This window comes from Myotis lucifugus, unplaced genomic scaffold (assembly GCF_000147115.1).
Source record: "Myotis lucifugus unplaced genomic scaffold, Myoluc2.0 scaffold_1, whole genome shotgun sequence".
NCBI classification, from domain to species: domain Eukaryota; kingdom Metazoa; phylum Chordata; class Mammalia; order Chiroptera; family Vespertilionidae; genus Myotis; species Myotis lucifugus.
The window spans coordinates 35371830-35395763 of record NW_005871049.1 but is presented as its reverse complement, the minus strand read 5'-3'; the positions used below and the strand labels follow the sequence as shown (position 1 = coordinate 35395763).

Sequence of the window (23934 nt, the reverse complement as noted above, 5' to 3'; positions counted from 1 at the left end):
TTTTCGTTGCGTGGGACGGCGATTAGATTGCTTCTCCTTTTTTTCTGGTAAAGAGATGATTGATTATGGTCATGCCTGGGATCTAAGTAATCCCGTATTAAATTCGATAAGGAAATGCAGACCTCCTGAATGAATTTTAAAAAATTTTCTACTTGCTTGTCATTAACCTTAGTTCCTTTACTATTGAGCATAGACTTTAACATTTGCCCATAAAGAGCATTTTCTCTAGATTCTAATTGCCCCATGCTTTACTTCCGACTATCAAAAAATTGCTCCTCCCTTACCTTAATGAGTGCACTCTTTATCCGGAGAAGTTCCTCACCGTCCTCTCTCCAAGCCCAAAGGAGTTCCTCACCGTCTTTTTTCCAGTTCCTCAGTCCCTGTTCGGGCGCCAGATCTGTCAGGGCCAGCCTGACAGGGTTGAGCCGGGCTGAGGCAGGGAGGTGGGAATTGAGAAAAGAAAGAAAGACAGGAAAGCGGGATCGGGAGGACCCCAGTTCTCTTGATGAATTGAAGCAACTTTATTAGCCACACAATACTATTTATACACAACACACTGAATAGGAGGTCTATCAAGAGGAATGTATTCTTTGTTTCTCTTAATCTCTAAGCGAAGGACACAGCAGAAGGACAAGTTCTCAGTACAGGTATATCTCAGTAAATAATTACAGACTTCTTGGTAAGCTATGAAAGGCTCTACAAATGTTGCTCTTATTCTACTGATAAACGCCATCCAAACAAGTCTGGGAAAACTGTGTGGGTAAGGATGGCAGCCTTGCTAGCCCCTACAGGTGCAAGGACCTTGCCAGCTTACATCTGGCCCCCAACACCCAGTAGCCTTGAAAACCAGCCACATCTCCACCACAGAAGCTGTAAAGCCCAGCAGCCTGGCAGCTCTTAGAGGGCAGACCAGATCTGGAGCTCCACAGGAAGTCCATCCCCAGAACTATGTTAGTGTTGGACCTCCTGGCTCTTCCTCAAGAGTCCCATTCAGAGGGCTTGTCTTTATTTTATTTTACCTGGGAACTCCCTCAGTGGGAAAATTCTATCACCAGGGCATTTGTGGAAAACGATCATAGGAAATCACAAGTTGGGCAAAAAAGAACCTGAACAAAAATTTAGAAGATTTGGGGAATGATATGCCCATAGGCAGCTTTGAAAAGTTCTGATATGTTCTTGTGGATCTAGAGGCTGGCTACACACATGTTAGGGCTGGATGTGTTTCCAGAAAGTTCTGGGAGGACCCCAGTCTCTCACCTCTGACTGTCCTGAGACCCTGTGCAAGCAGGAAGTGAAGGCTAAAGCATGAACATCAGAGACATGCCTCCAAACAAACACAAAGTCCCTTGGCAAAGGGTGGGAGACTTATTCATTGAGGAAATCTCTGATGACTCATTTGTTGACCAGTAAACTCACGGAGCAGTAACTCATTGGCTGCACATTCTAGGGGAATACAGACTTTACAGTATTAGTCCAGGTAAGTCATTAAACAAGAAACAGCAATAAGAAACACCAGCCCTGGCTGGTGTGGCTCAGTTATTTGGGTGTCCTCCATTCATGGAAAGGTTGCCAGTTCAATTGTGGTCAGGGCACAGTCCTCGGTAGGGGGCGTTCAGGAGGCAACAGATTAATGTTTTGATGTTTTGCTCTCACATTGATATTTCTCTCTCTCCCACTCTCTCTAAAACTCAATTTAAAAAATATTTTATAAAAAAGTAAAAGAGCCCTGGCCGGCTTGGCTTGGTGGATAGAGCGTCGGCCTGCAGACTGAAGGGTCCCAGGTTCGATTCCGGCCGAGGGCACATGCCTGGGTTGCGGGCTCGATCCCTACTGGGGGGTGTGCAGGAGGCAGCGCATCAATGATTCTCTCTCATCATTGATGTTTCTATCTCTCTTTCCTTCTCCCTTCCTCTCTGAAATCAATAAAGAAATATATATATATTTTTTTTAAAAAGTAAAAGAAACACCAGCAATGACAAAACACTGTCTGGTGGAAGCGGGAGGTCTGGTTTCCAGAACTGACAAATATTTTCTAAAGTACCCACATTTTTAAGAAAAAGTATGTGACAAGTCCTTTGGTTGATCTCTTACCCCCTCAACTCCCGCCTTCCCTCATAGGCTGGACAGTCTGTTCGATGCTTCTATGACTCTGGTTCTATTTTTGTTCATCAATTTATGTTGTTCATTATAATCCACAAATGAGTGAGATCATGTGATATTCAGCATGCATATGAGCATAACCAATGGACAGAGACAGGGGAGGTGGGGAGGGCATGTGCTGGGGAGTGAGGGTGGTCCGGAAGAGGTCAATGGGGGAAAAAGGAGACTTATCTAATACTTTAAACAATAAAGAATTTAAATAGAAACTACATGACATGCAAAGAAACAGGAAAATATGGTCCATATATGTGGGAAAACAGTAGAAACTCCTCTTTAGAGGCTCAGATGTTGGACTTACTAAACATACAGAGCCTTTAGAGATATCTGCATCATGGAAACAGACCAAAAGAGGTTAACAACTGACCAGCATCAGTGTTCAAGGGAGACCAGGAACTGTGATTTGTGATCCAGATTATTTCACAAAATGAGTGCCTTCGATCTGAAGCATCTGTGTGTATACATATATTAAAATATTCTTTAAAAAAAACTATTAATGAGAAGCATGAAGTTATTTGAAAATATTTTGGATAAGTACCTAAATAGTCCTTATGTTGTAATCTCTTTTTGCAGGTCCTCCAGTTAATGTCACATGCAACATATTCATAAACAGCTTTGGCTCTATTGCTGAGACAACCATGGTAGGCATGTTTCCTCTGTAATAACTTTCATACCAAAGTAATTGATAGTCACATTAATGGCAATTTTTCTGCTAATGTTATTTAATTTATAGCCAAAATTAACATAATGAGATTTTAAAGGATAAAATTAATGGTGTAATTAAATTGTAATCAACTGCAAGTAAAAATGTTTCATTTAGAGTTGGTATATTGTAGAATAAATGTAAGTGAAAACGAGATTGGTTTTTCACACTTCAGGAATTAAATACCAAATCTCAAAATAGAAATAAGATTCTATCATGTGACTTATTTATTCCTTTCCAATGCTTTTTAGTAACCAGATAGAAGCATAGCAATAAACAATTTCATGTTTAATTATTTTATATACTTATAAATGTATTCATAATATTGTTTTAAGTATTCTATTTAATTACTTTTTTCAAATAAGTATAGTATTGTCTCCAACATCATAAATATTTTGCAAACAATAGTGTATGCTTTAACTAAACTTGCTGAATAAAAAATTCATTACCATGTAATTGAGAACATTTTACATAATTATTAAAGTAAAAATATATTATTATAGAACATATTTATTCTGTTTTGAATTTCATAACTTTCTCTAGAGATCATGTATCTCTTCTTTGCCTTGTAGCCTTTACTGTGCACTTTAAAATAAAAATGCAGACATAGGCACATGAATCACTGCATATCTATAAAAGTGTCTAGCAGGCAACTTTTTAAAATTGAAAGTATGTATGGTGGTTCTTAAATTACCTAGAATTATACTCCATTTCTAAATTTAACAAGTATAATTTGCATTAATTTTCAAAGTTGATTTTAGCTAAAATAGGATATGAAATACTTCAAGATTTATTAGCTTCCAAAACCATTAAGTAGAGAATTATGCTCATGCTCATTTTCTGTATCTCAGAATGATTTGATAGCAAATTTCTAAGGAAAAGTAATCTAATATACAAATTATTTTGTGGGGGAGTGGTGTGTGTGTGTGTGTGTGCGCGCGTGTGTGTAGAGCATCTCTCTCAACAGGAAGAGACTGTTCAGGCACCATCTAAACAAATGGATTTTTCATCATGTAGGTAATATATAGCCATTTCACAGTATCTCTGTGGTTTTATTTAAACATTGAAAGTATCAGTGGGGGAAAAAAAACTGACTTCACATATTTGGGCATTATATAGAATTATTTTAACTATAGTATATAACATTAATGTGAGTGTCTGTGTTTGTGCAAACACAGAGAACATGCATGTATTTGCTTGTATAAGCACCATGTAGTTCTGGTGCAATTCTGACCCTAAAGTGACTATAGTTCTGTTTCAGACCTCTGGAATTTGGTTGAATATCTGGCCAATTTATATCCTGCAATTGTCATAACCACTCCAAATCATCTACACTGATAAAAGACAAAGATGCTAATTGACTGTACCTTCGCTACACCCCAAGCCACGCCCACCAGCCAATCAGAGTGACTATATGCAAATTAACCCAACCAAGATGGTGGCCAGCAGCCAGGGAGCTGGAGCAAGCAGGAGGCTTGGTTGCCTGAGTGATGGAGGAAGCCAAGCTTCCCGCCTGCCCTGAGCCGGCTGTGGCCTCCGCTCATGGCAACAAAGTTTCAATTATAGAAGACAAATAAATCCCAGATATCTGCTTCCAGCCAGCCTCCACTGGGAGCTTGGGTGGCTGGGGGCCATGGCCAGCCTGCAAACAGCCATCAGCCCCTCACCCAGGCTGGCCACACCCTCATGGGGTGAGGGTCCCCGTTGAGGGGCTTAGCCAGTCTGAAAATGGCAATCAGCCCCTCACCCAGGCTGGCCAGGCACCCCAGCGGGAACCCCCACCCTGAAGGGGCTGTGGCCAGCCTGCAAACAGCCATCAGCCCCTCACCCAGGCTGGCCAGGCACTCCTATATAATAAAAGGGCAATATGCAAATTGACCCTTACAGCAGAAGGACTGGGAATGACTGGTCACTATGACACACACTGACCACCAGGGGGCATATGCTCAATGCAGGAGCTGCCCCCTGGTGGTCAGTGCACTCCCATAGAGGGAGCTCTGCTCAGCTACAAGCCAGGCTGATGGCTGCCAGTACAGCGGTGGTGGTGGGAGCCTCTCTCGCCTCCTCAGCAGCGCTAAGGATATCAGACTGCAGCTTAGGCCTGCTCCCCGCTGGCAAGTGGACATCCCCTGAGTGCTCCCGGGCTGCCAGAGGGATGTCTGACTTCCAGCTTAGGCCCAATACCCCCAGGGAGCGGGCCTAAGCCAGCAGGTGGTCATCCCCGGAGGCTCCCAGACTGCGAGAGGGCACAAGCTGGGCTGAGGGACCCTCCCAAGTGCACAAATTTTTGTGCACCGGGCCTCTAGTCCTTATATATAAAAAGCCAGGGACTGTCACGACCGAAACAACTGGACAGATGACTGAATAGCAGGCTGTGTGGGGTGACCAGGCCTGCAGGGGGGGCAGTGAGGGATTACCAAATGACCGAACAGCAGGCTGCATGAGGTGACCAGGCCGGCGGGGGGGGGGGGGGCAGTTAGGGGTAACCGGGCCAATGGGGGAGGGGTAGTTGGGGGTGACCAGGCCTGTGGGGGGACCAGTTTGGGGTGACCAGGCCAGCAGGAAGGGCAGTTAGGGGCAATCAGGCCGGCAGACAGGTGAGCAGTTAGCAGCCAGCAGTCCAGGATTGTGAGAGGGATGTCCGAGGGGTCCTGGATTGGAGAGGGTGCAGGCTGGGCTGAGGGGACTGAATTTTATGTACCGGGCCTCTAGTAGTAAAGATAAAGGAATCTCTGCTGGCTTGTTTTTTTCTATATAGACTCTCCAAATTTTATTTCTAGCCCTGGCAACTTTCTCATTTTAATTGCTACTATATACACTGTACAATCCTGGAAACCTGGAAAATATGTTTATACTTCTTCTTTTGCAAGATCATTTCCACAAAATATTTTTGATGGCAATAGTCAGAAAGGTTTACAGCCTTACTTATCCTTGTGGGGTGGAGGAAGGGAGTTGGAAACAAGAGAAGACATAGCCAGATTTCCTTATTAAATCTGAAAGATCCTCAGATTCCTGAGGGCCTCTGCTTTTTATGACATATACATTAGTCTACCACTATTGCTATTGTGTCCTTGACACAAGTGGATAAACTCTATTTCTGTAAGTTTCATTTAAAAAAAACACCTCATATATGTGTAGGTAGTAGTTTGGGTGTGTATATATAGCACTATTTAAAAATGGATAAATTGGCTGAATCTTCTATCTCCATCTTGTTACAAATAAGAATTAGAGAATTGCATTTCTATATGCCTTAAGTCAATATTTTCTCATCGAACCATTACTTTCTACCAGTTCCCTTAGAATAAAGTACTTTTCTAAAATAAAAAAAATAAAAAACAGGTGAGCTATTTTGGTATAAGAGTGTTTTAGGTGCCTGTATACAGCAATGTGTGGTGGGGTTGGTTGAGAGTATCTGAGGGTCGGTTTGAGCTCATAGAATTGCTCAAACTCTACAGTGTTTCAATTTACCACACAAATGATAGGTGCATATATGATGATGACAAGCTTTTTTTTTTTAATGCTACTTTATTTGGTTGTGTTAGGATAACATTTAATTCCTTGTACTGATTTATCAAATAGACTCCATTGACATTCTATAATTTTAATCCAATTTACCTTTAAGTTCTATCTTTAAAAAATACTTTGTTTAAATCCATGGGCATTTATTTAATTTTTTTGTAATTATAGGCTCCATAGAGCAGCAATCCACTCTGATATGTTCATCACTAAACATTAGCAACAAGGAGAATTCTCAGAACAAAGTTGCTCTTAAGTATATATTGTGGAATACACAAACACACACATGCATATCCTGGCTAACAAAGAATATTTTTCCAAAAAGAACTTTGCTATTGTGTCCTTGACACAAGTGGGTAAACTCTATTTTTCCTACTTTGTCATATGGTCTGTTTTCGCAGTTCTGAGTCCTGGTCACTGTCTTAAATTGGTGCCACAGTCTCTAAAATATGAGCTAAGTATCTAATTGTACGATCTTATGAGTATTGTTAATATTGCCCAGATGGACTTGGCTTTTTAATTCAAATCTCCACATGTAATTTTATAATATTTCCTCAAAAAGCGTTTGCTCTTTTAGCTAAATTGATAGAGAGATAAATTCATTAAAAGTGCTAAAATTTTGTATGGATAGTTCTCTAAGATAAGAAATTAGAACTATTATACAGTGCTTATGATCTTCGAAGAATAATGTTTAAAAATAAAAAATATTAAGATGCAATTATTTCAGGTATCAACTAGATTTTACAGTAATGGCTTTTTTTTTTTAATAATTGAAAGGAAATGTGTGTAATTTAAAGGGAAGTCCATCTTTTCTGTCCTTTTGTAACCTTTCCCCAAAATAAGTTGGTCCATTGTATCTATTACCATTGAGTTTAAGTTCTTGTAAAAGTGCATTCATTTTGTGAGTGCCATAATAGTGTTCAGGGACTATTCCTGCGTAATTCATATTTCTAGATTCAATCTTGTTAATGTAGCAGATGATGAGATGGATGCTATTCCACTTCCTTTTAGAATAGCCTGAAAGCATCCTGCTATCCTTTTAATAGTAAGATTATGTCTGTTAAGATCTTTGCCCACTGTCTTATTTTTCTTACTTTGAGTAATAGGTAAAGCCTAGCCAAATAAAACGATGACATTGGTCTGGAAGATTTTTTAATTTCAAGCATGAGTAACTGGCGGCTGGCTGTCTGAATGTGTTCTGAACTATCCTTATAAGCATGAATCAGAAACAGGGCATATTTATGGGAAAGGTTGCAGAAAGACAGGTATGCATGAAGGTTACACATCCTGGTGACCCCATCAAAAAGGTGAATAAATCTCTGCCTGGTGCAGTTGTCCCCGGGGCCATCTTTTTAATCTCTGGCTCTCAAAAAGAAACTCTGCAGATCCTGTTCACACAGGTGCAATTTCTTATCAAGCATATCACAAAGAATACAATTGTTTACTTGTGCTGCGGTGTCATGGTGTCATTAAAACAAACGAGATGTGTAAACTCATATTTCCAGTTCTATGGGGGGAAAGTGCCGAGGAGAAATGGATGCTGATGACAACAGGAAGAAAAGTGTCTGCGGAGGAGGGAGTTGTCAGGCACATATTTCTGTATCTTCTCTTCTTTATTGGTCCATGTGCCTATGTAGAGTTTTCTTTCGTTCTAGCTAAGTTGATTGAAAGGTTAATTGTATTTTGTTTAGGTATTTGAAACATTTGAGTTGGAAAAAAAATGAGGGAGATTATAGGGCTGATTATAGTGTCAAAGACATATGTCACTTAGTGTGACCTTCCTCTTTCTACCTTCTGTAAAGCTAGTGTGTCATGCCAAGTGATTGTTATCTGCACGTGGTCCTCTCAAGAGGAAGACAGGATATAGCATCAACTGTTAGCAGATCAATTAAGCATGTTTGTTGGCCACCTACCATGACACAGAAATGATCTGATTATTGTGAATGGTTCCTAGCAATGGTGCTCATCTTCATGGAATTTATCATCCTGCACCTTTTCCTCCGAGAATTTGCTTTTCTGAAAGAATACACTCCAAAATGTAATTTCAAGCTCTACTGAGAAAATGGGCAGCAAGATGGGGAATTGTGTTCTGTAAGATGATTGGCATTAGTCATAACTTGTTCCTTACTCATGGATTTAACACGTCAATTAGTGTTAAGTACGCGGCAATCAATTAAAATTGCAAATAGCTCTTCAGCTGTGATGCTGAATCTCTGACTGATAAATGAGTGAACATTAACACCAGTTAGAGGACACGTTTCTGTGGCTGCAATAAAACTAGCAGCCTATCTACAAAACAAGCCACCCTAACCATGCTTCAATGCGCTCAAACAAGCCAGATTGACAGGGATCTGGGCTGTGCCACAAGTGCCCTGTCAAATAGAACAGATGCAGGCAAAAGAGTTAAGCAGTCCTGCTGCTTAGGTATTCAGTTAGAAAATGGAAAATTCCTATTTGACATTTATATATATATTAGAAGCCTGGTGCACAAAATTTGTGCATGGTGGGGGGGTCCCCTCAGCCCAGCCCGCACCCTCTCCAATCCAGGACCCCTGTGGGATTGGGCCTAAACTGGCAGTCGGACATCCCTCTTGCAATCTGGGACCACTGGCTCCTAACTGCTCACCTGCCTGCCTGCCTGCCTGATGCCCCTAACTGCCTCTGCCTGCCTGCCTGGTCACCCCTAACTGCCCTCCCCTGCCGGCCTGATCGCCCCTAACGGCCTCTGCCTCGGCCCTCGCCACTGTGGCTTTGTCCAGAAGGAGGTCCAGAAGGATGTCCAGAAGACGCCTGGTCTAATTAGCATATTACCCTTTTATTAGTGTATATATATATATATATGTGTGTGTGTGTGTGTGTGTGTGTGTATATATATATATATATATATATATATATAGTACTACTTTTTGTTTTAAAAATATAAGAAAGATTGTTTTTCTCTCGATCTCATCAAGGAGGCTTGAGAACAAACTATTTGCTTTATGGGAGAGTATGAGGAAACAGACTTATTAGCACGTATGTATTACTATAATCTACACCGTCTTCTTAAAACTCGCCTTAGGACTTTCTTGGACTATTGCCAGCACTCCAGAGACTAGCTAAAGCCTAAGACAAATAATCCTGCCACAAAGGTCTCTTTAGGTTTAATTAACAAAAATCAGCTTATAACATATATCAACATTAAGCAGATAAACTGCACATATTCACAGATAAGTCCTGGGCAACCTTTATCGGTGAAACCCATTCCATTTATGTACAGGTGATAATGAAGACTTATTTTTCTTCTCAGGGTAGGGAAGACATTTGGGAGTTCTTGCTTCTTCCAGCCCTTACTGGAATTCTTCTCTTCACAGACTTTCGGAATTAGTGAAGAATTCCTCTCTACTTTCCCCTAACAGAATTTTCATCTCCTCTCTCCACTGGAGTTGCCTCCATCCCCCTAATGGTATTAGGCAGGGCAGTGGCTTCACTTACAGACTTCCAGGAATCCAGGGGCCTGGCATGGGACTCTCCCCCAGAAGTAATAAGAGAACAGCCAGACCCCTCTCTAAGCTGATAAGATTTAACCCTTTTCTTGGTGGGAGCCATTTTGTTTGCTTTAGGTTGTTCTTTTACTGTTTTTTTTTGTTTTGTTTTGTTTTGTTTTTTTCTAGAGTCATTTTTTATCCTCATTAGGGCTTCCTGGGGTTTCTGCTCACTCAATCTTTTGACAATCATTTACCATTTTAATATACCTTGTATAATACATTTGTTAAACACTTATCCCAGAAGCAACTACTAAAAAGGCTAAACATTTTTCTTCTTAATTGAATTTATTGGGGTGAAATTGGTTAACAAAATTATACTGTTTTCAGGTGTACAATTTTATAACACAGCACCTATATATTGTATTGTGTGTTCACTACCCAATGTCAAGTCTCCTTTCATCACCATTTATCCCCTCTATACCATCTTCTACCTCCCTCTCCCCCTTTCCCCTCTGGTAATCACCATACTCTTGCTTTTGTCTATAAGTTTCTTTTTTATTTTTTTTCTTAATCCTCATTTTTTTTCACCCAGCCCCAGAGGCTGAAAATTTTTATTCTAAATATATTTCACTCTTTATCATACTTTAACTTGCTCTAAAGATAATTGCTATTCCTCACCCATGCACTATAAAATTAAATATGATTAATCAAAACTTGACAGCAGAAGTGAATATGCTCTGCATTCCTTTTTTGCTTTAGTTTTCTCTAAGGCAATGTTTCTCAACCATTTTTTTTCATTATGCCTCTCTAAGGAGTCTTTTTTGACATTTTTTCCCCTAATTGCCCTCTCCATGAAGTTTTAATACTTCCTCTATAGTGTATATCTGTTTATATACTCTATGTAGATCTTTGAATTATGCATACAAGGAGTAAGATATTTTTCACCCACCGAGAACCAATTATTGCTCTCTTGGGAAAAATATTGTTCTATCTGAGAATGTGTTCTCCAAAGTACATATTTATAGGGGTGCTCCTGAGTACACTTGCCCAAGGCCAATATTTCTATCCTCATTGCTTGGTAGCATATGGAACAACAGGAGAAAATAGGTCAGAAGCACTGGGTATTCTTAGGGAAAAGAGATATATTTTATGCCCTCTAGCTATTTGCAAAACTATTCATACGTGTGGACTGGAGACTAAATTATATTCTCTCTTTATTAACATATGAATATCTTCCTTTTTATAAGATGTTATTTTCCAAACTTTATGTGTGCCCCCTCCCCCCACACACACCTATACTAACTGCAAGTACATTCAGATGTGTTTCTAGTTTATTTTCCATGTTTGACACAAGGGCCAGATTCGTTTCCTTTTCTGCTTCTGTGATAATGTTAATGTTTTCATTTTACTCATATAACCAGCATTGCATCATATCTTTCACTATTTGATAAAACCATTCTCAAAATGATTTCCCATGGAGTTCATCCTCAAGCCTGGCCCAGTGGCAACAAACTGTTATGAAATACACATAATACATAAGACATTACTATCATGGCTTAGACAGAGGAATGTCCTGTAAAGGTGTAGTTTACTAAAAAATCGGTCAATAGATGATAGATAGATAGATGATAGATACATAGATAGATAGATAGATAGATAGATAGATAGATAGATAGATAGATAAAGCTTCTCTTTTTCCTGGTTAAGGTTGTATAAGTGTAATTTTTTACCAAGAAGAAACTGTGCCTCAGGTAGATTACTGAGGGGGAAAGTTCTTCACAAGACACTTTTAAGAATTTCCTGAAAACTTCACCAAGAACTTGAAGGTCAACCCTTCTATTAGTAAAGCTTCCAGGAGAGAGATGCCAGGGCCCAGACACCTGGCCTCTGCCTGTTCCCATTCCCACCCACATAAACCAGGATATGGCTTGGTGGTACTATTTTCAAAAACATGCTGCCAGTTACAGATGCTTGGAGTTTTCCAAATCCTCCCAACTCTTATCATTCCAATACTAGAAATTTCACTCTCTTCCAGTTTGGACCCTAACATTCACATATGTCACCCTGCACGTGAGTGAATATAATGCACTTTCTAGGTTAGTAGCCCAGAGGGCCATCCTTTGGTTCTAATTTTCAACCATACAATCCTTACCCCTGAAGCTACAGAAGCTACTCTTTGAGAAAAATCATGACAAATCCCTAGCTCTCCAGCCATACCTTAGCCTACAAATTTAAATTTCTGAGATGGATATTTTTTCTTTTAACTCCCAGTACAGAAAGAAACAGGCAGCCCACTTTTCATTTCTTGAATCCTTTATTGCCTATGACATTATATTTTGCTATGGACTTTTAGCACTTGGTCTGCAAAATGATATACTTCACTTTAGATGGTCATAGGTAAAAATTTTCGTAAATATCACCACTGGTTTCTATGCACTACTAGTGTTCGCTCCTTCAAGGATTGAAATATACATGACCTTCAAAGACAAGCAGGCCAAACAGTCCATGGTTCTCATTCTTGCAGCTTACCACTGGTGACAAATGGTGGTCCAGCTGGTGTTCAGTGGCTGAAACAGAAACTATTTCACTGCCCTGGCATGTGTGGCTCATTTTTTTGGAATGCCATCCCTTGCACCAGAAGGTCATGGTTCAATTCCTGGTCAGGGCACACACCTGGGTTTTGGGTTCGATCCCTCCTACAGTCAATGTTCCTCCTTCTCTTCCTCCTCCTCCTCCTCCTCTTCTTCCTCCTCCTCCTCCTCCTCCTCCTCCTCCTCCTCCTCCTCCTCCTCCTCCTCCTCCTCCCTTCCCCTTTCTAAAAATCTATGAAAACATCTCTTTCAGATGCATGGTGAGGGATTAAAAAAAAGAAAGAAGTCTGGGCTCTTGCTGTTGGGACTAAGTTAACATCAAGCTCCAAAAGAGGAGAGCTTGATTATGTTTCCTCTTGATCAAAAGATCTGTTAATTTAAGAGGCAGGTTATCTACCCCACATACAGTCAACACACAAAGGTGATGCAAGCCTAGAATAACTGCAATAGACACTCCCATTTAAAAAGTGAGTGGGGATGAGCCCTAGCAGGTTTGATTCAGTGGATACTGATCCCCAGTGTGGGGCATGCGGGGGGGGGGGGAGGGGGCAGCCAATCAATGATTCCCTCTCATTATTAAGGTTTCTATCTCTTTCTCCCTCTCCCTTCCTTGCTGATGGTGTTTCTACCACTTGAATTCTCTTACCATTTCTGTGGGCTTCCTATGTGTGTTACCATTTTGTGAGCTTCTCTACCTTGGACTGGAAGTTAAGATTCTGTGTGAAAACAATCTTGAAATGCATAGAAACCTTTTGCTCTGGTTGAGAAAATTTATGAAGTAACTTTTCAATCTTCTGAACTATATACAGGGGTTTCACAGCCATACCCTTGAGATGTTTACCCTGAGTCCATTAAAATAGTGAGATTTTGCTTGGAATCTCCTTAGCCAAATACAATAGTCCATTAGTTGCATTTTCTATTTCCCACATTATTGAGATGACAGTGTTGCCAAACTTTCTGCCACCACAAAACAAAGGTGTTGGGGTTTTTTTTGTTTTGTTTTGTTTTTTCCATCCTCTAATGACAATTTCCTCCTCATCCTTTCAGCTATCCCAAAAGTCTCCAAAACCTTCAAGCTTCTGCCTGTTGCCTGGTCCCAAAGTCCATTGCACCTGGGTTGTTTTCTTACTGCAGCCCCCATTTCCAGTTACCAAATCTACTTTGGTTGTTGCTGCATAACAAACTACCCCCAAACTGAGTATCTTATAAAAACAAATATTTTCGTATAGCTCCTAATTTTGTAGGTCAGAGGTTTGGGCAGGTCTCCTGGGCCTTTTGTACATGGTTACAACTGAAGTCACTCAGTGGAATTCAGCTGGGGTGAGCATAGTACCTGGGAGAAAATAATCTGCCAACTTCAAAGAGACCTTGACTTTGAGATGATATCATTTGTTGTAAGCAGTATATTGTGTATCATGCAGTAAGAGCTTAAGGCCTGGATGGAAATTAGGGAGATCTCACTTTTTTGTTCCTGGCCTTATAAAATGGGATTGGTAAAGACAATTTATTCCACATGTTCTCATCAGTTAAAATAATTTTTCCATCATGAAAATATCCCAGTATAAATAGAAAGATAATTTTATAGAGGAAATAATACATCAACAGGTTCAGAAATGGACCAGGACAAAACTATAATGTAGAAGTAAAATAATCACATTTAAGTGTTTCTGAAAGTTTTATCATCTACATTGTGCTAAAACCACCATAAGATTTGCATTTTATAAAGTATACATGTACTCAAATTTATAAATTCAAATAGAAAAGCACACCCACAGGTTGCCAACTATTTTATGAAAAGAAAAACTTAAGGAATTTTTAAAAATATATTTTATTGTTTTTTTTATAGAGAGGAAGGGAGAGAGATAGAGAGTTAGAAACATCGATCAGCTGCCTCCTGCACACTCCCTACTGGGGATGCACCCGCAACCAAGGTACATGCCCTTGACCGGAATCGAACCTGGGACCCTTGAGTCCGCAGGCCGACGCTCTATCCACTGAGCCAAACCGGTTAGGGCAAAACTTAAGGAATTTTGACAACTTATCTTTTGCCTGTGATGATACCTTATACCCAAATACATTTAAATGTGTCAGCATAATCCCAGATATCTGTAAATATAGAAATATTAAAATGTGTGGTGTTGTCTACCAAGAAGTAAAATACCTAATGATTGATAACATTTTCTTTTAATTCTGATTTTGGTGGGTTGCATATGTACTATTTAGGTAATTTACTTAAGAACAAGTTGTAGATTTTTAAAGTGGTTATTTCATTTGATGCAGAAGAAGCAAAATTTTATCTATTACTCTCAAGAATTATCCTAAATAAGGCTGCAATAATTGTTTCTAAAATAAGTTAATTCCTCTACAGCTTTAAAATGCAGTTAATAGTCCCCACACAGCTTCCTGGCAAATCTCCAAATCAACAAATGGCTAATTAAAAATTATCTGGATTGCGCAGAATGAAAACTCATTCTAAATACAATTTAATTTCATCTTGAACATATAATAATTAACTCACTAAAACTTTTCAAATGGGAGTTTTTTTCCTTTAATATTCATCCTGTATTAGTAAATACTATCCAATATGAGCCCTCATGAACCAAAAGCTTGCCAAAAGACTATAAAGGATTTTCAGAAAAACCACTGGAAATTTAAACATCAATTAAAATGTGAAAGTGTGATATGGTAACAAGCCTCAGTGTTAAGAACAATTTGAAAATACTTATTGAAATAATTTATTTGTGTGAACATTTTTTCTACTGATGACAATGTAAGAACAAATACAATAAAAATCCTTTGCTAATAACATCTATTCCTTTGCTTTTATTTATTAAACCATGTCTTCCCCCCAAATCCAAGCTGCTAAGTGTCATTAAAATGTGATTTAATAGTTTATTCATGTTGTGAAGGGAAGTATGAAGATTACCACAAAATAACAGATATAGGTATATAATTTAAAAATCTGTAGGTATACAACTGAAAATCTTGGTATATTTAAACTGGAAACACTTAAGGTAAGGAAACCTAGTTTGTACAATTTATTTACTTTAGTAATATTTGATGTTATATAAGCTCAGAATAAATCTACCTTTATTAGTCAGTTATGTAATATTAGTCCCAAATCTATAATAATAAAAGCGTAGTATACTAATTAGACAGGACAGCTGAACCACCTTCGGGACGTCATTCCAGATGTCCTTCTGGAGGAAGCTGCCATGGCAGGGGCCAAGACAGAGGCAGTTAGGGGTGATCAGGCAAGCAGGTGAGCAGTTAGGGGTGATCAGGCAGGCAGGCAGAGTGGTTAGGGGAGGTGAGGCAGGCAGGCAAATGGTTAGGAGCCAGTGGTCCGGATTGTGAGAAGGATGTCTGAGGGATCCCATATTGCGAGAGGGTGCAGGCTGGGCTGAGGGAGGCCCCCCCTTCTGTGCATTAATTTCATGCACTGGGCCTCTAGTTACATATATAGTGGGGCCTTGACTTACGAGTTTAATTCGTTCCGTGACGGAGCTCGTAACTCAAATTACTCGTATGTCAAATCAAAAAGTGAACGAGTGAGACGCATGATGCTGGGCTGATGTGGCGTTCACTGTGACATTCACTGCGCCAACTAGCGGTGGGCTATCTGAAGCTGGCTTGTAACCCGAATTTTAGCTCGCAACTCAAAGCAAAAAATCGGCCGAGAGACGGCTCATATCTTGAAAAACTCATTAGTCGGGACACTCGTAAGTCAAGGCCCCACTGTAATAGTAAAATCAGACCTGATTCTGATTGGTGGGAAGCAACTAGAAGATGCTCTGACAGTGTTAGATTTTACTATCATAAAAAATACTTGTAATGTAAGATGAAGCTATTAGGTCTAAATATATTCCTGAAAACTTATAAACAAGGCAAATTTTTAAAAAATATATTTTATTGATTTTTTACAGAGAGGAAGGGATAGAGATAGAGAGTCAGAAACATCAATGAGAGAGAAACATCGATCAGCTGCCTCCTGCACACCCCCAACTGGGGATGTGCCTGCAACCAAGGTACATGCCCTTGACCGAAATTGAACCTGGGACCCTTCAGTCCGATGCTCCATCCACTGAGCCAAACTGGTTAGGGCAACAAGGCAAATTTTAAATCAGCATTTTTCCAATTCCAAATTATATTTAAGGCATGTAGATTCAGGTCCAAAAGTTAGTAATTATTCAATTAATAATAGTTATTAACTTCATTCTTTATGTTGATTGTGGATTGTGATTTTACATATTATTATATATAATATTTATTTCCACAAACATTTGTCTTTGAAATTATATCAACTTACATTTATAATTCTTCCAATGAGAACTTTCAATTTTTTGGTATATTAAACAGATGATCTCTATGTCCTTAAAAACACTTTAAAACAGATGTAAAATAAACCTTGGAAATATAATGCTAAGTACAAGGGCCAGACACAAAAGCCACATATCAAATGATTTTATTGATATAAAATATTCAGAGTAGGCAAATATATAGAGATAGAAAGCAGATTAGAGGTTGCTAGGTGCTGGAGGGATGGGGGAATGGGGAGTGACAGCTTAGGCACAAGGTTTCCTTTTGAGGTGATGAAATGATCTGGAAAATAAATAGTGGTGATTGTTACACAATATTGTGAATGTACTAAATGTCACTAATGATAAAGATTATATGTAGATATTTGACCAAATTTAAAGTAAAGGAAAAAAGGCACATATGATAAGATACATAACACAGTTTACCAGTTTACACCAGACATTCAAGAAACACACTAGTTGGAAGATCTTCAAAAATTATTTTATGGTGCTACTAGAGGCCCGGCGCATGAAATACGTGCAGGGGTGGGGTCCCTCAGCCCAGCCTGCACCCTCTCGCAATCCAGGACCACTCAGGGAATGCCCAACTGCCAGTTTAGGCTCGATCCCAGAGCCATCCCTGCCGGATCTAGCCTAAACTGGCAGTCAGACATCCTTCTCGCAATCCGGGACCATTGACTCCTAACCGCTCACCTGCCTGCCTGCCTGATCACCCCTAACCACTCGCTTTCCTGCCCGATTGTCCCTAACTGCTCTCCTGCTTTCCTGATTGCCCCTAACCTCTTGCCTGCCTGCCTGATCACCCCTAACTGCTCACCTGCCTGCCTGATCACCCCTAACCACTCTGTCTGCCTGCCTGATTGCCCCTAACCACTGGCCTGCTTGCCTGGTCACCCCTAACTGCTCACCTGCCTGCCTGATTACCCCTAACTGCTTGCCTGCTTGCCTGCTTGCCCCTAACCACCTCTGCCCCAGCCCCCGCTACTGCAGCTTCATCCAGAAGATCGTCCAGAATGTCATTTGGCTGTCAGGTCTAATTAGCATATTACGCTTTTATTATTATAGATTCCCTGTCCTTAAAAGTATAAAGTGTGTCTCAGCTATCCTCAGAAATTTTTTTTTCCTCCTAGCGGGTTCTTAGAATTTCCTATTTGATTTTAAGAGCTGTTATAGCATTGATTGAAAATAGGATGTGACAAAGACTAAATATTAGTTCATTTTTCAAAATCTCTTTTTATGATCCAAATCATACATTCCAGTAATGGAACAGCAATTGTTTAATGGAAGCCCCCCAAATAAATAATAATAACTGCTTTATAAGAGGATCATTGCCCACATGTCATTAAATGCACACATTGCAAATTAGTAAGTGCTATGTGTAAAAAAATGGTTATGTTCGTTTTAACAGGCCAATCCAAACAAGTGAGCACATTTTATGTTGGATATAAATGTTGATATAAATGTGGGGTCATGAATGAAAGTACTAGTAGCAGAATTTCCAAGTCTATGTTGCCTAAACCAGAGGAAGCATATAAGCTTTCTTTTCCTACTTGTTAAAATACAAAATGAAGTGGATAGTAGTTTAGGAACTGATTTGGGCAGAAATATGAGGCAGGTAATCATGTCAGCCCCCCCCCCCCACACACACACCCCTTAGCTATAGGTTTGTTGGCACAACTTGCTATGAAGGAGAGAGAGAGAGAGCATTCTTCCTGGATGTCTAGCCCTGTTTGTGAGAAGGCTGAGAACTGGGCATGGAATTTGCCAAGAGGAATTGAGTATGAATGCACGAAGTGAGCACTGGGAGGCAGAAGGGTACCTCTAGATAAGTGGGGTCTAGGGGAGCACTGCCATGAGCACATTAAGGCTGAGAATAACTTGTTACCTTACACTCATAGAGCTGCATAAATTACTATTTTTTTCAATAAAAGGAAACAGTTACACTGGCTCTGTGTAGGTCTTTAGCTCTAAATCCAGGCATGCCCAAACTGAATAAATGATATTAGTTGGAATAAATCTCTACTGATTTATGGAATAATAATCCAATGAACAAGTTTACCTCTCTAGAAATTAGGCACTGCACAGTGTTCTGAATGGAATAGAGCTGATCCTTCAAGAACATGGTCTTGAACTGAGTGGGTGCACTTACACACAGGTTTTTTCAATAGAGTTGGCCCTTCATATAGTGGATTCAACCAACTCAGGATCAAGACCAGTATTTACACATTCCCAACTACTGTTTCCGATCGTGGATTCCCAACCACAGATGGAAAATACTGTTTTTGATCTTCGGTTGGTTGAATCTGAAGATGCAAAACCTGTGGATGCAAAACCTGCTGATGCAAAGGGCTGTCTCTAGTTCAGTTTGGGGGGAGTAAAAAGTTATACCCGGATTTTTAACCACCAGGGTTGGCACTCCACCACCTTGTATTGTCCAAGAGTCGACTGTCTATCTTTTTATTGTTTTGCCAGTGGTTTAATTTTCAATCTTGCTATTGCTTGTTTGTCATCCCCCTCAATTCATATGTTAAAATCCTAGCCCCCCCAAAAGATATGGTATTAGTAGGTGGGACTTTTGGGAGGTGCTTGAGTCTTCAGGATTGGAGCACTCATGAATGGGATTAGAGCTCTCATAAAGAGACCCCATAGAGCGCCTATCACCAAAGCCAGGGGACAATACAATTAGAAGTCTGCAACCCAGAGGAGGACCCTCGCATACTTATTGGCACCCTAATCTCAGACTTCCAGCCTCCAGAACAGCGAGTAATAAATGTTGATTGTTTATAAGGCACCTGGTCTATGGTATTTTGTTATAGCAGCCTGAAAGGACTAGAATCAATCTTATATTTAAACAGAGTTTACCGGATGAGACATATAGAATGTAATTTCACTGATTCAACACACGTTTGTTCTGACCAATCCTAATAAATTAGATGAATTTTAATAATGATTATCTCCTTTAAAAACTATTATTATAAAAACACTCCCAAGTTCTAAAAAACAAGGATGCATTTTGTTTATATTTAATATGCTATAATTTTTTTTTTGCGAGTCTACTTTACTTTTTGTGAATTCTTAACTTTGTATTCCCATAATTGGTACATAACTAGGTTTCCTTTAAAAAAATCTTCATAATTTTAAAACGGTGCTGCCCTTTTCTAGAGAATATATAAACATATGGATAATGAAGCAGTCAAGGAGAGATTTGAAATAACCTTTCTGAGCTTCTAAATAGTTCTTACAAGATGGCTTTTCCCCCTGTTGGTTTAGTAACTGAGAACTGAAAGGCACTTTCCCAATGGGCCATTATTTCAGTCAGTGGCCCCAGCCGACCACCCTGCCTGTGGTGGGGATCATAGAGCAGATGGCATATTATGGAGATGACATCAGGAGCAATTACTCCACTGCTGAGGGTTAGTATTCTGCACTTTGTGATGCATGGTAAGCCTATGTTGTGTAGTACTTCAGAATTAGAAAATCTTACAAAAGTAAACCGACAAAGTAATTGTCAGGGAGTTTGCCCTTTGTCCTTATTTCTATGAGAAAAGAAAGCTATTTTTCTGATCATTTTGAAATTAGCCAGTATCTCTGATTAGGACTCCTAAAAACAGGAAGAATTTTGAGTTAATTTTTCCATTTGGCTAGGAATCCAGGGATGTTGCCTTAAATATTCTACCCTCTAGACCAGTGGTTCTCAACCTTCCTAATGCCACGACCCTTTAATACAGTTCCTCATGTTATGGTGACCCCCAACCATAAAATTATTTTCATAACTGTAATTTTGCTACTGTTATGAATCATAATGTAAATATCTGATATGCAGGGTATATTTTCATTGTTACAAATTGAACATAATTAAAGCATAGTGATTAATCACAAAACAATATGTAATTATATATGTGTTTTCCGATGGTTTAGGCGACCCTTTGGAGGGTAGTTCAACCTCCAAAGGGGTCATGACCCACAGGTTGGCGACCCACAGGTTGAGAACCGCTGCTCTAGACTAACTGACAAAAAGAATGTATTATTCTATGGATTTCATTAAAAAATGAGAATGCGCATGTATTAAAATCCATTCAAAAATATAAATGCATCAGTTTGCTATTGCTGCCCTAGCAAATTGCCACAGATTCAAATTCAGTGGCTTAAAACAACACAAATGTATATCTCATGATTCTGAAGGCCATTAATATCTCTGTCCTAAAATATTATGATTCCATATAAGTGTCATGAATTATGAATTCAAAATATGTGTAGATTTTAGAAATGAGAACTATAAATATTGATTTCACTCTCAATATGTATTATCTCATATTTATTACTGCTTTTTTTTACTCACATGTAACTGTTCTACATAAGTCCATTTAAGATGTTTTTGCATATGCTGCACACACATCCATTAGTTTCTACTTTGCAAAGCTGTTTCCTTCTACAGTCCATGGTCTTCTGTTATATGCAAGTTATTTCAAATTGCATTGCAAGGACTTCTTTTAAGGTGGTATTATTTTACTATGTCATTGTATGTACCCTTTGCACATTTTCACAATCAGGATTCAAAAGCAATTACTATAATTGGTTGCTGGGTATTAATAGGATATGTTGGCTATAAAGAATCAGCCTTAAAAATTATTTTTTGAAATGCTGAATTTGGTTGTGTAAGAGAGAAGTTTCTCAGCATAATGTTCATTTGCAAGCAGGGCAAAACCCAACTATGAGGAGTGTTAAAACGTAAGTTTCTAGTTTTTCAGGAGATGGTTATTTTTGAGTTTTGCTTTGGTCGCTGCCCCTAAATCAAATACTTAAATGTGTTCAGAAACAAAGATATTTCTGGCTATTGAAAGAAAGAGCACAGTGGATGCAGGTGAACACTTGGCTTTGGTTACAGCTGACAGTTGATTTTGTTCTTGAAGGAAACTCGGTGGCTTTTTTAGCTCACTCTTAGAGCAAAGAGTGTTCCTGGAAGATCCGAAATTTGGTTTATAAAGTTTATCACTAAATCAATAACACAGGGATAAAGAGATTGAGCCAAATTTTATTACACATGCTGAGCTTAAAATTCGTTTTATTTTAGCCTCACAGTCTGAATGACTACAGAGTGTTCTCAGTTAATAAATTAGTTACAGCATAAAAGTACTTCAAGGTAAGCCATCTACCGGGTCCAGTCCAAAAGAAAATTCTTTACTAGTCAGTTATTTTTTCCCTGGCAGGTATCACTTGTCTTGCTTTAGCCTTCTTCTATAGGTAAGGCAGAGAGAAACTGACTTTAGTCTAATGACCAACTCTGTTGGTGGTGGTTAGGGCTGAGGCACAGACAGCAGAATGGTGAGGGACCCAAGAATTGGCCACCATGGAGGTGTGCTTCATGGTACTCTGAACTCTAGGCCAGGAGAGGATGACCTGTCTTTGTCTGGTAGGAGCTCGCTCATATATTCCCATTTACAGCTTCTACACACCCTTACGGTTGATAAGATTTCCACACTATCGTAAGCTTTATGGTAAAGAAGCTGATGTGAACGCTGCTCCGTTGGTACTTTTGAAGATCCATGGGGCACCTAGCAGGCAGAAAATATATTATTTGGTGTGTACCATCAGCTATAGTCAGAAGATAGAGGACTCGGTGCACAAAAAATGACTAAGGGAACATAGAGATTTGTTACATTCACTACACACTCTAAATTAGATCTACCTGCAAGGTAAGCCATCTACCGGGTCTAATATTATGGAAGCATCCTTTGTGATTGCTTAGCTACTATATTCTGACAAATAATAATTTGGGATTCAAGGAATAAAAAAATAGATAAAAAATAGTGTTCAGTTTCTCTGAATATCTTCAGCCTATTTTTTTCATGCAAATGAAGCTTTCTAAAAATGTTCACATTACTCATGCTTGTAATCAAATTTACATGTTTATTTGCTCATTTCAAAAATCTAAGGCAAAAGTTATATTTGTAATGTGTACATAGTAAGTGGATATAAGCATTACCTATGACACCCAGCTATCAGTCCTGTCATTTTATACATTAGTCCAGAATTTGTGAGCAAGAATTTGGCTGAAATCAGTGACTCTTTCCCTTTTAAATGTAACTATGAAAGGTCTAATTTGGATATCTCATGAGTTAAATCTTCTTAAAGAATTGCTGGCAATAATGTGCCTTTATTATTCTTTTATTCCTCTAAAGTCCCCTGTTATTTTTCCCAAGTCACCTATTTTATAGAATTTGCATACTATATTAAACATGAGAATATGTGTCTTCATTATCAAAAAGTATATATGGTCATTTTTATAATACAGAGAGCTTTCAAGAAAATTTCACTAGAGGCATTTCAGATGCTCTTAGACACCCACTAAAATAAATGGTTCTAGAAAATAAATGCAAAGCTGAAAATATTTTACTCCAGGTGTCAGGTAGCAAGCAGCCCAGTATTTTATTCTGACAGACCAGGAGAGTGAATTTTGAATAGAACCACAAGACATATGTATGATAAAATTGTGTGGCCATTTCTTTGGAGGCGTATAGATCACTGAAAACTCAGGGAAAGCCTCAGAAATAAAATGACTCTTGTCAGTAGTAATGAGTGATGATCGTGTGGGATGGAAGGCTCACAAGGATGTCAGTGGCTTTTGTTATAATTCAGAGAAGCCCCCAAAATAGCACATAAGATTCTAAACTCTTTAAAGCAGAAGTCCTCCCCCCCCACCCCCACTTTCCTTCTTTCATTGCAGGATTACAGAGTGAATATCTTTCTTCGTCAGAAATGGAACGATCCTCGCCTTGCATATAGTGAATATCCTGATGACTCTTTAGACCTAGATCCTTCCATGTTGGACTCCATTTGGAAACCTGACCTGTTCTTTGCCAATGAAAAGGGTGCCAACTTTCACGAAGTTACTACAGACAACAAACTGTTAAGAATTTTCAAGAATGGAAATGTTCTTTATTCAATAAGGTGAGTTACAGACTTAAATTCCTGATTTTGTTGGAAACGTGTTGGGTTTTCTTTATTTGCTTTTAGTGAGTGTTTTGAAATTTTTGGTTAACTGCTTTCATTGTTCCACCTAAATTACTTTAATGTACTATTTCCAAATATGTCTAATCAACAATAGCAGACCCAAGTTTTAGATCCAGAAACTGTGTGAATAATTCTTGGAAATCCGCTTTTTTAACAAATAGCCCAGGTAA

General features: G+C 39.1%; 1 protein-coding gene across 2 annotated transcripts in view; it reads left to right on the top strand.

Moving 5' to 3' along the window:
* GLRA3 (glycine receptor alpha 3) overlaps window positions 1–23934 on the top strand; it is a 134809-nt gene that overhangs the window by 39687 nt on the left and 71188 nt on the right. For both annotated transcript variants that reach the window (XM_014456790.2, XM_006081906.3), the window contains exons 3-4: window positions 2731–2798; window positions 23478–23701. In XM_014456790.2, the coding sequence (XP_014312276.1) occupies window positions 2731–2798; window positions 23478–23701 (292 nt within the window). The remainder of the gene's footprint in view (window positions 1–2730; window positions 2799–23477; window positions 23702–23934) is intronic.